The sequence below is a fragment of the Vipera ursinii genome (genome assembly GCF_947247035.1).
Source record: "Vipera ursinii genome assembly, chromosome: 3".
Lineage (NCBI taxonomy): Eukaryota > Metazoa > Chordata > Lepidosauria > Squamata > Viperidae > Vipera > Vipera ursinii.
Window position 1 is genome coordinate 33,006,957 of NC_139516.1, and position 17,128 is coordinate 33,024,084.

Here is a 17,128-nt window from a genome sequence, read left to right on the forward strand (position 1 = left end):
CTAATTATATCAACTCAATGAAAACATCATTATTACATTTATCAATACATTTTAGCTTATACATATTTTAATCTTCGTAAAACAATCCATGTCCTGTTGTTAATTTTTACTTAATTTTTAATTTCTCATCAATATTCCAATTAACCTTTAATATCCATAATTTTCAAACTTTGGTTAACCAAGGTTTCCCTTATCTCACTTCATAAAAAACTGTAATATCCAAAATACACATTTTACCTATTAAAATGTAATCTTGTTCTATTTCCTAAAAATTTTCTATTTCCCATCATATTAAATCTTCTACTTACTAATAAAATATCCCTTTTTAATAGATCAAAACCATTCTATATACTGTCTGGGTTAGTCAATAAAACAAACATATTCCTGATAGTTAATTTTCATTTCCCTTTTAAATCTAATTTTTCAATATTAAACAAATCAAATTCTTATTTTCCACTAATTTCCAACTATTTTGAATCTAATAATCCAAATTCCCCTTATCTCAGCATCTCTTTTTAACCCTCTAATTGACAATATAAAATCCCCTCTAATAAATCAAAACCCCAATTTTCAATCTTATTCTAGCTTCCTTCCTTTGCCAACTAGGCTTCCGTATCAGCGCTTTTAGATCATCAAATAAATCTCCCTCCATTTTTATATGTGTTATTTGAATCAAAGGAGACCATTTGATTGCCAGTTTTCTGGAAGGACTGGCCCATTTGTATTCATCAAATTGTCGCCCTGTGATTCCAGTCCCCCATATTTGCTCTGGTATATCTGTCTTCAATTCAATCTGTTCTTCTTTCTGAAATTTCTTCTGGTTTGTATAGAAAGTCATTTCCATTTTCAATATTGTCACTTCCTTGTCTGGATTATTCATCAGCTGTACTTGTTGGTCAATTGAGTCCTCTGTCTTAATATTTAGCTGTTCTACTTCTTCTGCTGTCTTCTGCATTGTTGATTCTTTAGTTACAATCAAAATTTGGTTTTGTGCACCTAAGCTGGTGTCTTGGTCTTTTATTTTAGGTCTCATTTTGTCACAAGCTGAAAGGATAGTTTCATGTATTGCGTTTAGCATGGAAAGAATTTTTTGCTGGTCTTCATCTCTTTCGCGTATTTGTAAACAGTCTTTCTAGTAGAAGTTGTTTGTTAAACAAAAGTCAGTAAAGGTTTACATTCACAGTTTAGGTAGGCCAGTTTCACTGCTCAGCTGTTCTCTTATAGTTGAATTTCTCACAGATAGTGCCAAGGTCAAGACAGTCTTATTTAGGTCTGGGCTGTGATCCAAGTCTCTTTTTAGGAAATAACAAATTGCCATACCAAGCTTTACCACAAGATGTCACTGGTACCATTTAAGGTTTTTTATTTTTCTGGGTTCTTTTCCAATTTTATTTCTTTTCTGCAGATAATAACAAGAATTTCCAGTAAGAATAGGACACTTTAGGGTCCCCAAGTTTCAAAAGCATAAAAATCCAATTCGATTAAAATTGTTCTTTTTGATGCTTAATTCCCCTGGGTAGTCAGACGCCGCTATTCTTAGAGGGTGGGATAGAAATTCCCTTCCCTCTCTCCTCACAGGGGGATAGTACTGCAAGAAGCTTTTAGAGGAAAGTACTTAGGGTAGAGAGAAGATAAAATCTCACCCAGCTTCATCCGCGTTGCTTTCAGTGTGCTTGGTAGTAAGTTTGACTTAGGCTGTCAGAAGCTGAGTGATGGGCCATATTGCTATGGCCGATCTTTTTCCCGTCGGTTTGAAGAGCTGCCCCGGATCAAGCGGAAGAGCTGCCGCCCTTCTGCGATCAAGCGGGGGTCCTCTCCTTGCTTGTCGCCCCTACCCTTTCCAGCATCCCCAAGGGGATAAAACCAGACACTGGAGACGGAGCTCGCCTCCTTACGTCTGCCAAGGCCGCGATGGCAAATCGAAAGCCGAGATCTGTCGTAACTTTGAATGGTTGCTAAGTGATCAGTCGTTAAGCAAGAATTACTTGTAACTGTCACAGTGATACCCAAGTATTTTACCTTCTCAATTTTAAACCCAGTTTTATTCATTAATTCTGTTTGAACTTATATTTTCACATTTTTTTAGAACTTTAAACTTGTTTTTCATTATGTTGCTCCAAATAGAGCCTTGGTGGAGCAGTGGGCTAATGCCTCCCTAAGTAACACCAGCTGCCTGCACTTAGTGCAGGTTCGCATCCCACCAGGCTCAAGGTTGACTCAGCCTTCCATCCTTCCGAGGTAGGTAAAATGAGGACCCAGATTGTTGGGGGCAATTAAGCTGACTTTGTAATAATGCCGCTTGGGGTGTGTGTGAAAGCCCTAATAAGCAGGCATATACATAGAATGAAGGCTACTGCTAAGCTTGTAAGCCGCCCTGAGTCTTCGGAGAAGGGCGGGATATAAATGGAATTAAAATAAATAAATAAAATAAATAAATAAAATATTCCAAAATATTCAGCACATTTCTAATGTTGTTCTTCGCTCTTCTTTTTTGGTAAAAACCCACAATGACCCTTGAGAATAAATTCTTCAATCTACCAGCTAGAAATGTTGTGAAAAACTTAATCAGTACCGATATTGACCCATAGCTTTTGTTAAAGTCCTTAGGGTACTAAAGCTTCTTTCCAAGTCCTGACATCTTTTCACCCTATAGAATTCATATTTTGTAGAAGTTGTAAAAGTTCATGCTCAAAATTTATAATAAAGACACAATAATCCATTTGGTGCAGGCACTTTTCCTAGTTTAATCTTTCTTTTATAGCTTCAGAGATTTCCCTTATAGTTATAGGTCCATTCATAATTTGTCTTTGTTTGTAATCCTTTTTAGATATTCATTTTTTATACATAAATGTCATGTCTTTTATATGAATTAGGATAATACTGATGAAATCCTTTTTACATAGCCATTATCTAGTAATACTCTTATCTTCCTATTGAGATTTCAATATCTTTTTTTTTAGTTTATATGTCAACCATTTGCCTGGTTTATTTGGAATTTCAAGGTTTGTTTGCTTTACATAATATTATCATTTCTCTTACTCTTAACATATTTTTCAAATTTTTAAAGCACATAGACATCCCTTTTAGATTGTTTATGCCCACACATATTACTTTATTACTCTTGAGACAAACAATTGCAAAATGAAGGGGAAAGATGCACAGACATGTTCTGTGATTTTTAACTCTAAATGGATACAGTGGGTGAAGAATTTATAAAAATTATTCAAATACAGTATTTGTGGGAATTGAGTTCTGCAGAGCATATATTACAGGAATATCAATCCTAAAAGAGCACTTGCATTGAAAAGCTGGTGCAGGTAGGTTAAATCTTAGAATAAGGTTTATGCTATGATCAGCAAAAGAGATATAATACAATAGGTTTATTAGAGCAGGAATAATGCCTGCATTTTATTATTCACGATTCAGATGAAAACATCCACTGAAGACATGTAATCCATTTACAACTAAATTTAAATATTTATGCAAATACAGTAGAACTTATGCAGTTCTGATGGCTGAAGAGCATCTCTCTATGTATGTATGTATTTATGTATATACACACACGCACACACAGAGTAGTTCTCCCTTAGCAAATGCTCTTTCAGCAACCAGTTACAATGTTGCCAAAACTAACTTTATGACAAATGCCTGCATTTAAAACTTTTGTAGTGTCCTTCAGTCAAGTTATAACCATTATAGTCAATACACATTGTCCTGAGTCTAACCTGTTTTTCATTTTCCCCTTCCTTGTGGAGTGAAGAGATTGGAGTGGGAAGGATTACAAGAAAATAGGCTGGCCCCCACTGGGGAATACAAATCGATCATGTGACTGCGGGATGCTGTAACATCATAATTATAAGCTTGGCACAAAATGCCTGGTGACCACAGGAAAACCACAGCCAATGTTACGTATAAGGACCAGTCATAGCTACCATTTGTTCAGCACCATGTTTGAACAGTTGCTGAATGAATGGTCATTAAAGAAGTACCACACATAAATAATTATTTTTAATTTTCTTAATGGTTAAAAGTATTTTGGATATTATATTCATGCAGAAACGCCTTCCAAGAAAACTTTAGTAGGTAAAATATTCTGTGGCTTTAAAACATTAACCCTTTCGGAGACTGCAAACCGCATGGCCTACAAGCAGACTTTGTTCACGTATCATTTGAAGTTATAAACTATAGTTTACAAACTACAATTAAATTGACACATTACATTGATCCACAAGGAGTTTGTTTGTTTTTAATTTAATATATGTTAATTCCTGCCTCAGCCTGACCCAGTTGTTCTTTCTCATTACAGCAAATATGAGTTTTGAACAGATGTCACAGTCTGAAAAGATGGTGTGATACTCATGATAAAAAGAATCTGTGGCCTAGTTTATTCAGTGAGCTAAAACAGTGCAAAGCTACCCCTTGGGATTTATTCAATGAACTATATTTAAGCATGCTGTGTAAGCCAAGTTTATACCTTACCTTCCATGTCTTACATTTCTAGGTATCACCCCAAATTCAAGCAACACCAAGAAAAACATACTTTGGGATATATTGTAAATTAAGTATAGTTATGCTTAATATATGTCAGAATTATAAATATATTTCCAATTTAAACATGAAATTGCAACTAATATATTACACAAATAATATAATTTATGGATGTGCCTTCTTTGGTAAATTCTAAGACACATATGGAAAAAATGTAAGTGTAGAATTTCATCAAAATATTTGAAAAAGGGAAGCATGAAACTAAACATATTATTTTTAAAAATCTTGTGTATTATGAAGTCCAATCTCCTGTGTAATACTTTTGTTTTTTTTTTAAAAACAGAGCACTGAATACACACAAATAAAGATATATAAAGATAGACATACATATACATATAAGTATTTTAATTCAAGAAAAAGTTAATTCTGTTGAGTATGAATATATAGCTTACTAGACATGGTCAAACAGCCTATAATAGATACCATTAAGCTTATTCATTCAAATTTTTCATCTGGAATATGTTTATATAAGAGAATGTCTAGCTCAGCACAAAAGGAAAAGTCAGCACAAAGTCCCTTCACAAAGAACAATTCCAAATAAGATTATGTAAGTGATATGCAAACGAAGGAAGGTCGCACTAAGCAGGAAACTGATATATTCAAAAGGATTTCCTTCTCTCCTATTGACTTCCTAAAGAGACCATTTTTATTTCCTGGAGAAGAAAATGGAATAAAATTTCTGCCACTGCTTAAAACATAAAGAAGCAATTACACATCTATAGTGTGTGAACCCAATCCCAGCTACATTTCTGACATCTTAATCATGAATCAACATTTTTCCTTGGTAATTCAAATCCAGATCACGGGACCAACAAAGATACCTTTTGTTGATGCAGTCCTTGGTCACATTATAAAACATCTGCGCTTTTAAGACAGAATTGTATATACCGTACATCATTATCATCATAAGGTCCATTTGCATTTCTCATTCCTGGCTCTGCAGAGCTTGAGCCAGTGAGAAATAGTTATAATTATAATCTCAAGTCAGCAGTTTTGGAGTTTTAAAATCACTGCATCCATTTTAACTCACTTTCTAGAACTAGTTTATCTCTCCCATCCAAGATTTGGTTTAGCTTTCTCTTCCTATACAAATCTATTTATACAACTTCATTCTGCCTGCCACACTTTAAAACTTTGCAAAAGGAATTCAAGATTTCAAATCTTTCTTTTGTTTTTTGAAAAGACTGTATGCTATATCTTTCTGCAGCCTATTTAACATTACTATATAGTAGTATATCAAATTAAATCAGGTACTTTAAGGGGAAAAAACCCATTTTTTTGTATTTATGAAATAAGATATATATTTTTGATATGGACCTATGATATACGTTATGTGTACAGGGTTTAGTTGAAGGAATGTCTTTGGTAATTTGATAATGTGATTTGGTTCATACAATGGTAAGTTATAATATATTGTGCTTCCATGTTTTAGTATTTTGTGGAAACCAAACCACTACGATTTTTTCCCCCTCAACTAGATTTTACCTGGGTTAACACTGTTCCTAACACAGACCAGGGATTCATAAAAGAATATTCAGATGTGAATTTAAACCAAGTGGCTTGCTAACTGAAGCTAAGGTTCAGCACCAGACAATAAAGAATGCTACGGCAATTGATCAACAATTTGTCTGATTTGTGCCACTTCTGCACTGGTTGCTAGCCATTCCTTGTTTGTTTTTAAACACACTGCACTGAGTTGCACACTGTGGTGTAGTTTGCTGAGTTTTAATTTAGCATAATATGTGATCACCTAAACTACTGCAGTTTCTTTCAGCAATACATGGTTTATGACCATAATGGTGATTTATTTATTATTGTTCAGCAAGCTATAGCTTTGTCTATTGCATAAATTTAGTAACTTGGTCTTCTGAAAGATAAAGAAAAGGTATTTTGTATTCTACCACAAAGTGCACCTCACTCATTTCCTCCCTATAACCATGAAAAGGTAGATCATGCTACTAAAGTTAGTACATGATATTATCCTCACACCTCTATCCAGTTTCTACCACAATCCTGCTCCATCTTACTGAAACTAAAATGATCAAGGCTTGAAACTGGAGTGGCAATTCAGTTGGAGGAAGCATTAGCAGCGGCTGATTGTTCATGCAGCACTCAGAAGCAACAGAACTGACCCTAGTCAGCTACTGTCTTTTGGAAAGACTCCAGGCACCTGCTGCCCCCTTATTTCTGTGTGAATGGAAAGAGGGAATGGCCAGCAACATAAAAGTAAAGAGGCTGCTGGCCACAACACACCAGAAAGCAGAGCCCAGAGTTTGGGGAGTTTATAGTTATAGTACTCTTTACTTATCTGAAAAGTGCTTCTAAATTTTGGTTTATTCCATACAGCAAATACTGGTTTAAATACCAGAAACTTAAGCTCTCCACAAATACTAGATAATCTCACTGTTTATCCTTTTGTGTCATAACTGAAGTAGCAAGGAGTTCTACCTGCTAACACAAACACTGAAAACCTGGGATTTCATACCATAAATACTGGATTAAAAAACAAACCTGACTGGGTGTCCTCTTTTGCAAAGATGAAGTATTATTGGTAATCATAAAATAGGCCATTTATTATATAACCTAACCCACAGGTCTGCAACCCGCGGCTCCAGAGCCGCATGCGGCTCTTTCAACCATCTCCTGCGGCTCCCAGTCCTCTGCCATGTGCAGTCCAAAAAAAAAAAAGGGGGGGGGGACTAAAAAAGTTCAATCAATTCATATATGCAGGGTAGGTGCATATCTCGCCTTGGCTCCACTCTTCAAACCCTGTTCTGCGCATGTGCACATGTACGCACATGTGCACACATTTTTTGAGGCTGCCAGTTTTTCCTTTTGTGAGGGAACTGGTTCCGAGTGGCTCTTTCATTGTTTCAGGTTGCTGACCCCTGACCTAACCGATAAACAGAGTTCTCTAGGCCATATATTGCACTCCAAAAATTAAAAACATAATGCACAATCATTATTGGTTTAAAAAAAATACCCAAGGAACAAAATTGAAACACTCAAGGAACAAAAATGAAATGAAGTAAAAACGAGCCCCAAATGAAACTGTAAAGAAATAAAAATGCTAAATGGTCTTTAAAAATGGGAGAATATGATTTCTTCACTTCATGTCAAAAAGATAATACCACTGCAACACAGAAGAATCTCTATATATAGTTATTTAGCTTTCGTTATTGATTTAGTTTACAAAATGTCAGTTTCTAAACATAATATTAAACTTTGGCCACATAATATAACATTGATCAAGCTTTCCATTACATCAATTAAGGTCCAGTTCATAAGTAGAAAGTAAATATATATCATCCATGTAAGGTTTCAAATGGGGATGGCACTGTCTTTCCATTTTAAAAGAGTAATTTAAAAACTCATGCTCATAGTTCCTCATATGATAAATTCCAAATATTTGGCATATAATTCAAAATCACATTAATATCCTTAATCATATTACTGTTCCAAATTCAGGGTTTTTTTCTTCCACTTAATCATATCCAATTCTCAAAGACTAACTGGACAAGTTACTGAGGTTTTCTTGGCAAGGTTTTTCAAAAGTGTTTGCCATAACACTCTTCCTATGGCTGAAAGAAAGTGACTCACCCAAGGTCACCCAGCCGGCTTTGTACCTAAAGTGGGACAAGAATCCCCAGTTTCTAGCCTGATGCTTTAACCACTCTCTAAATAAATAACGAACCTTCAATAATCAAATTGACAAACATATAAATACTAAACCAAAACAGAAGAATAGGGCAAGTCTATATTATGTAAATGCCCTCCCTCCATAATTTTATGCTTCCACACAATAAATTTGAGATCACATTTTAAAAATACTGTGAAGTATTAATAAGCATTAAAAATTGTATTGAAACAGTCACATCTTAACAGTTTATCATAATAGTCCTTAAGATTCTAAATAACTCAACTGTAATTGTGGGTTAAATGTACTATTTATTTTAATGTCCTTGCACATAGCAAATATGCATCCTTGGTTGCCTATAAAAATATATTACACACTTTAATGCCAATAGAACTGTAATGCACAACTTTCAGCGGCTACTAAAGCAACTAAGCCACACCATTAAATCAATAGATGTTTTATTTATCAGATTTATAGTATATAGCCCATCTCACAAATGGTGGCCTACAATAAAACCAATTAAAATAATTAAAGCAAATACAAATATAAATAATACCACAGGAGCATACATTAGCATCCTGCATACAGTGTAATAATCTTGCAGACTTCCATTTCCATGTGATCTCCAAAGCTTTTGAAAAAAAGAATATTTTTAGGGGTTTCCTAAATGCCATTAGGATTAGGGCTAATCTCACCTCAGGGGGAAATGATGTTCCAAAGGGTTGGTACTTTGACAGAAAAGGCCTGGGTCATATCAGATGGGACCCATGACATTCCCTTTCTTCAAGATCTGATGAGATGGGTAAATATTATCAGGGAAAAGCAGTAATTCAAATAACCGGGCCTCATGCCATGTAGGGCTTTAAAGGTCAAGACCAGAGCCTTGAACTGAACCCAGAAGCAAAGTAGCAATGAATGCAGCTCACATAACCCTCCATGCCGCTGCATTTTGCACTAGTTGAAGTTTCTGATGCTTTTCAAAGGCAGCTCCATGTAGAACACATTAAAATAGTCTATTCAGGAAGTAACCATAACAGGAGTAATGATGAACAGAGCCTCACAATCCAGGATTGGCCCAACTGATGCACCACACAAAGATGTGCAAAGGCCATACTCTGTTTCTCTTCAGATCGTATAAATATTTCACCTTTTACTAAAGATGTGCAAAGGCCCTCCTAGTCATAACTGCCACTTATTTCTAAGCAGGAGCTGTGAGTCCCGCACATTGGGTCTGCTTCGGCAGTACAATCCTGTCCATTACCAAAGATAATAAAGCCTGCGATTCAGAAGGCTCCCAAAACCCAAACTACCCAATGTTGCTAGGATTCAGTTAAAGCCTATTGTTCCCCATTCAAACCGCACAGACTCCAGGTACCAAGACAGGATACCACTAGCCTTGTTTACTTTGCCATACTGATGACACTTCACATGGTGATGGATTATCTTACCCACCAGCTTCCTGTAAATATTAAACAAAAGCAGAGAGAGTATGAACCCTGCAGCACCCTCATAATAGGGGCCAAGGGTGGAATGTCTCATTACCAATCAACTCCAATTTGCATCTGCCCCACAAAAAGGAAAAATAGCAGTAGCAGCACAATACAGTGTCACATGCTCCCACTCTACGATCCAGAAAGTTACCATGGTCAATAGCATTGAAGACCTCCAAGAGGTCAAGTACAGCCAAGATGAATGCACTACCCCCATCCCACCCCTGCCAGAAGTCATCCAAAAGTGCAACTAAATATATATTTAATTGCATATTTTGACATTTTAGTGTTATACAAGTACCTTATGGAAAACAAAACCAACTGGCTTACAAAACCAAAATATTGTACATTATAACAATAATTAATACCATTACCTTCTTTCTTATCCTTTCAAGTGCATCTAATGATTGTAAAGTTGTAAATAAAGCAGGCAGTTTCACAGGTAATAGGTTTAATTATTTAAATTAGCTTTATAGGTTTTAGGAGCTCTGTGTCTACAATTTTATGTTATGTTACATTTATTCACTTAATTCACTTGCCTAAATGCATACAGCTTAGAGTAAGGTTATAAACATATGGATGTATATTACCTTTTACCCATCTTTACTTACTTTACTAGTTATCATAATCAAGTTTCATTTATTCATTCGTTCACTAATACTAACATCTTCCAAGTATAATTTGCAGCTTTCAGTGATGAAAAATAAAATTGAAATTTGACTAAAAAAGAACATCTTGAAAAGATATCAGAGGAATCACATAAAAACTTCCAAATTGTGCACAGAGTGGTTTTTCAACTTGATCTCTTGGATGCCATTGAAATAGAGGTCAAAATATATGATCAATGTCAAAGCTGAAAGACAAAAAAATGTAAAGCCCCATATGAATTTGTATGATAAATCTAGTTTGGATAAAGAAAATCTAGGGGTTTGTGCTTCCCATAAAAACTTTAATAACTTATCAATCTTCTTGAAAAACCTTAGGTAGTAATATGGGAATCTCCATATATATCAGTCTTGAAGTGATATTTTCCCTATAAACTGACCAGAATTTTAACTACTGTATTTATTTAAATCAATATCAATATGATAGGAATTTAGATATATTTGTTTGCAAACAAAAGTATTTGAGATAATTATTCCAAGGTTTTTAAATGAATCAAAACTTCAAGTAAAATAGTATTTGTAAATTTCCATTGATATTTCTAAGCTTACAGGATAAATGAGATTTCCTCTAGTTAATTCGGTAATCTGACGATGTAACCAAACCAACCATTAATATATTTATTATTAATGTTTTTGGATATGTAATTTTCATAATTAAAAAAGTTTGCACTCAACTCCACCCACTTTTATGCCCAATATATCCTATCAGTACTTAATTATACAAGAAGATAATTGGTATTCTTGAAGATTCAAAGAAGTATCTTGATGAGGAAATAATTCCTTTTGTACTGACCCTGCCCAAATAATTAAAATATCACATTTTAATCCAATTAATAAAGAAGAAAAACCATGTTTGGCCAAGATATAATCCAAAAGTTTTCACTGAAATATGTACAAGGCTTTGTTTACATCCAACAAGACCTGATTTATTTCAATTTTCTCTAAGAAAAATCTATTGCCAGTATATCAAAGGTTTGTTGCTCTTTTACAAAACCAGGCTGTTTAGAATCAACAATGAAATGTAATGGTGTCTGTAATCTACGTGACAAGATTCACTGCCAAATTTTGGAATTAACATTTAAAAAGGAAATTGGACAATAGTTTGCCTGGAGAGCAGAATGTTTGCTGGCCTTCAAAATTTCAGCTATATAAGCTTCATAAAAGGAAATTTTTAAAAAAGCTAACACAACTCAGAGAGGTTAGGCAGCTGGTGGAATTACAGAAGGATATGAAGATTAAGGATAAGACTTGGTTACTGAAAAAATACAAATGTCTGACACCACCTGGAGCTCTAGAGTGTGCTAAACAAAGGCTCATAGCACTGGCTACCAGGCCAAGGAGATATATTAAAGAAGCAGAGGTCAAGAAGATAAATGCTCTGCTCTCCAAAGAACCATCCAGGGTGTACTACCAACTGCAGTGCAACAACACAGTAGCCACAGAGCTACCAACAGCAGAACAGTACTGGAAGAACATATGGGAGAAAGAGAAGACACATAACACCAGTATAAAGTGGCTGTAGGACCTCAGAGAAGAGCACAGTAATTTTCCAGAACAGAAACCAATCACTGTCACAGCAGCAGATCAAGAACCTGAAGAGCTAGATAGCACCTGGTGTGATGGACTATGCACCTGGAGGAGCAGTGAAGAGTTTTGGCAGACAGAGCTTTCCCAGGGAGGAGGGAGTACATTCCATCAGGGAGAAGTCAAATCAAGAGACTGCACAATCTCAAGGTGGGGGAGGAGGAAGAGTTCAGGGTGCCACACCCTACATTCTCCTAGGACAGGGGTAGGCGACCTTGGTTCTTTTATGACTCATGGACTTCAACTCCCAGAATTCCTGAGCCAGCTGGCTCAGGAATTCTGGGAGTTGAAGTCCATGAGTCATAAAAGAGCCAAGGTCGCCTACCCCTGTCCTAGGATATATCTACTAGGTTAGAAGGTTATAATTTTAGCATGGCAAGATTCTACCCATTAGGTAGAAGAAAATAAAGGTAGGACTCAACTGGATTTTATTGTGTCACCTTTTTTTCTTTTAAAATGTGGTTAGCCCATACTGTACACAATGCACAGTCTTATGCAAGGGAACAAGTACTTATGGTCATCCAAATATTACTGCCCTGCTAGCATCCTTCATCACTCAGTAATATTTGGTGACCCACAGATCTTAACTCCTGCTATATATTTACTGAAAACCAATCATCTCCGCAAGATAAAAGGGAGCATGCATACAGTCACAACCCAAGAGGGTGTCTGGGGATATACTCATAATTCGGGGGGGGGGGGGGGGAAACAGATCATTTCATATATTATGTGCTATCAAGTTTTTGATTCCAAGCGATCATATAGATTTTCTCCGTCTCCATCTCATAAATGGAAGACCAATATAGCAATAGCACTTAGACTTATATCAGGGGTCCCCAACTCCCAGTCTGTGGACCAGTACCAGTCCGTGGCATGCCAGCAACCGATCCGCACAAACAAGCAAAGCCCCATCCATGGGATGCAAGCAGCACACAAAACTACACATTCTTCGGTCCGTGGATAAACCTTTTTCCATGGAACCAGTTCCTGGTGCCCAAAAGGTTGGAGTCCTCTGACTTATATACTGCTTCATAGTGCTTTGTAAGCGGTTTACAGAATCAGCATATTGCCCCCAACAATCTGAGTCCTCATTTTACTAACCTCAGAAGAATGGAAGGCTGAGTCAACTTTGAGTCGTTCAGGATTGAACTCCTGGAGTGAGCAGTATTTTAGTCTGCAATACTGCATTCTAAACATTGTGCCACCACGGCTCTTCCATACATACACCTTGCTTCTTACTGCTTTTTATTCTAATGATAGTGAACAAAATTTCAGTACTGCCAAATTCAGAAACTGCACAGATGCTTTTATCAATAGAGAAAGATTCTCAAGAATTACCGTAAATCCCTAGCTCAAAAGAAAATATTGCGAGTTGAACTACAACAAACAATGGCTCAATGCACTATAAGAGTCCAGTTTTAATGTTAGATTAGCTCTGGAAAAAACAATATCTAATCTCTACTCAGTACTATGAGCCATGGTACAGTCAACCCTCAGCCAATTTTCATCAAAACCTTGTTGCAAAACCAATAAGCAGAAAAAAATTGCAAATCACCTTAAAATCTTAAGAGATTAAATATATATTTAAATTTTTTTAAAAAGAAACATACATCAACTTATTCAAGGATTATTAAGTTCTGAATAAAAAATTTCAGATGGCATTAAGTTTACAACTACACTGTTTGACCCATACAGGCAAAGAAGCCTCTTTTATCACCATTCATTCGGGGTCTGCACACTTTTTTTCTTTGCAAGTTAGTCCATGAAATGAAATGGTATGATGTTCAATTATATATTCTGTACTCTATTTTCATATGACAAAGTTTTATATAATCTTCAATAAGCTTATCTTTGGGTTAATTCATATATGTATCAGAAATCCATACAATTATATTGCCTTAACACAGAAATACAGTTGTATATTCTTAAACTATAGTTGCCTACAAGTTTTCAGCAAAATAGGCTGCACTTCAGAAAATACTAAATTATAGTTAGAAAGCCAGTAAACAAATGTAGCTACAAAGATTTAAGAATCAGTATAAGAGGAACATGACATCACTGTGTAAGTAAAACAGGCATGTCAAACTCACAACATCACATGACATCACGCAATGTATCTAGACTTTTTCCCTATTGCCGGCAATGGGATGGGCGCGGTTTCAGTGGGCCGGCATTTTGACATGCCTGGTGTAAGATGTTTATCATACAATTCTAGGGCCTTTTTTGTTAAATATAAAATATCAGTCAGTACTATGGTAGAAATGCTGAGAAGACACGCTCCCTAAATAATAGATGCAGCAAATAGAAGCCCCAAGATTCTAAATCAGGAAATAGTGATAAATACTTTTGAAAGTTTTTAAAAAGTTATAAGGAATATGTTAGACATCATCCTTTTGAATTAATGGAGTTTGGAGGCTTTACAGAGTACAAATATCAACATATTGGCATATGATCAATACCTAGATAGAATACATAGAGGACTCTCACTGAAACAGTTTAAACCAACTTAGTATGGAAAATCAGGAATTCAGTGAATTCATGCCTGCTTACCCTTAGAAAGGATATAAAGTAAGAAACAGCAACAAAAGGAGACTTCTTTGGGTTAAGTTTGACTTGTGATGCTATGGGGATATGTTCGTGTGGCTTTCTTTACAACAGAATAAAAGGGGATTGCCATTATCATCTTTAAGGATGATTTTTTTTAAAAAAATTCCCCAGTCTACTCTATAGCCCTGGAGTTTCCTAGTGGTCTCTCATCCAAGTACTAATCAAGTCGAATTGGTTTTTTTTGAGATCAGCTAGGTGCTGCCACCTGCTGTGGGCAAAACTTGGAAGCCTTTTCATATAAGTTCTATGGCTAACTTGAGAAACACTTAAATTTTTACAAGATCTGAAGGAAAGTAACACAAGTAGCTCTAATGATAAACTAAAGCTGTTCCACTAAGCTGAATACCGTAGTGCACTAAGGTAGGGTATGTTTCCCCTCATATTTATCATTTCCTCTTATCATTTACAGTGTTTTGCACTTCTTGCACTCTGTATTTAATGTAATCCTAAACTAAAACAGTATAATAATTTTTTTTATAAACTTTGGAGAAATATTAAAATAGCAACTAATATATTCAGGTCAGAGAGTAAATGAGAACATCATTCTTAAATGTTATTTCAATTAGCCAATGCATTGTGTTGTGTTGGAGAGAAATATCCTTAAAAAAAAATAAATCAGCAACAGCCCCACCTATAAACGAGGGAAAGCGAAAGACATGCCTGATTAAAAACTGCTTACCCCCAAATATAGGAACCTGGTGTCCTCCGGGTATTTTGAACAACAACTCCCACAATCCTTTGCTATCTGCTAGGCTAAGCGGGGACCGATGGGAGATGAAGTCCAAAACATCTGGAGGGCATTTGATTGTCTTTCTCATCTTAGGTATGCTTGGGCTGAGTACCGAGCCCATAGTTCGCCCCCCTCGTCGCTCAGCCCTGCTCTACAGGTTGCTTGCTCCGAGTAGCAGCAACCAAGCCGAGTGCAATCGTTTACTCAGTGGGAATGCTTCGGAATGGCAAGTGCTCGTCTCAGACATGGCCTAGCCCAGGGGTCTTCAAACTTGGCCCTTTTATGACTTGTGGACTTCAACTCCCAGAATTCCTCAGCCAGCAAAGCTGGCTGAGGAATTCTGGGAGTTGAAGTCCACAAGTCATAAAAGGGCCAAGTTTGAAGACCCCTGGCCTAGCCCCAGCTTCCCGCGCCCTAGGTTCATGAGAAGTCTGCCTCATTTCCCGCAGGGAGCACTTTTCCCGAGCAGCGGCCCCACCCTTGCACGCCAGCAGTCGCCGCTTCCCCATCTCCAGCGCATCCCGGAGCCTCAGCGCCAGGAAGCGGCGACCCCGGGGAAGCGGAGGGACGCCCAAAAGGCCAGGAGTCTTTCGCCAGGAGTCCTCTTCCAGAAAAAAAAAGCATTCGGCCTCATCAAGGCCTCCAATCCCAGAAGAAGAAGAAGAAAAAAAAAAGGCCAAACTGCCGGCGCAGAGGTCAAAGCCCGGCGATGCAAGGGCCCGACAAAGCAAAGGCGGCCCAGGGCTTCTGGGCTGCAGTCAGCGGGCAGAGGAACCCCCTCGGCGCTTACCTGCATCGAGATGACCGGCTGACATGTCTGGGGTAAAAAAGGCAGCCGCTCCGCCCTCAAGCGCCCGGCTCCATAGCGGCCGCCGGGAGTGAGGGGAGAGAGCAATCGAACGCTCCGCTCAGCTCTCCCTGGACACTTCCGGCCGGGTTAAAAAACTCACGCCCGAAAACCCGACATTCATCCCGTCCAACACGCACGCGCCTTGACAACATTCCCCGCCGCCGTACGAAAAGAAGTTCTTTCTACCCTCGACGCTGGCTCTCAACCGGAAGTACGTATGAGCGTGACATTTCCTTTGGAAGGCGCGGGGGGGAGGGGGGGGAGGGAGGGAGGGAGGAGATTTTGAAAGTTTGGCGTCGTGCGCCGCTCGCTTTGCTCGGCCCTCTTCCTTATTGATTGATTGATTGATTGATTGATTGATTATATTTTTATACCGCCCTTCTCCCGAAGGACTCAGGGCGGTGTACAGGGCAATAAATACAGAAACAGGATACAAAAGTTAAAAGCGATTCAATAAACACCCAAGATTAAAACAATAATTAAAACGTATTAAAACCCCAACCCTAACCCATCAGACCAGGTCAGATTGCTCGAATAGATCAGCGTTTCCCAACTTTAGGAACTTGAAGATGCGTGGACTTCAACTCCCAGAATTCCCCAGCCAGCTATGCTGGCTGGGGAATTCTGGGAGTTGAAGTCCACGCATCTTCAAGTTCCTAAGGTTGGGAAACGCTGAAATAGATAGATAACGTTCCTCAGGATGTCGCATTTAAAGGAGCCGGATTTGTTTTGAGGACTCGGGATGCCTACGGCTGCCGCTCCTAACTCTTCCCGCAGTCACGGACATTAGATTCCCAACCATGGAACCGTCTCATCCCGAGCAGGTTCCAGTGCTGACTATGGATAATGTAGACCTGCTGCCCAAAACAACTGGAGAGGGACAGATTGGGGGGGAAACGGACTGCGTGGTGTAACTCTACTGTCACTCTTGTCATAGTTTACTGCAGTGTTGTTCAACCCCAGCAACGTTAAGATATGTGGACTTCAAATCCCAGAATTCCCTAACCTGCGATGGGA

General features: G+C 37.6%; 1 protein-coding gene across 1 annotated transcript in view; it reads right to left on the bottom strand.

Annotated features, from left to right (window-relative positions):
* The window catches only part of RALGAPB (Ral GTPase activating protein non-catalytic subunit beta), a 73,181-nt gene extending 56,885 nt beyond the window's left edge, over positions 1–16,296 (bottom strand). Inside the window, exon 1 of the mRNA XM_083358128.1 lies at positions 16,052–16,296. Coding sequence (XP_083214254.1) covers positions 16,052–16,057 — 6 coding nt within the window. The 5' untranslated portion in view covers positions 16,058–16,296. The remainder of the gene's footprint in view (positions 1–16,051) is intronic.
* Between the last annotated feature and the right edge of the window lie 832 nt (positions 16,297–17,128).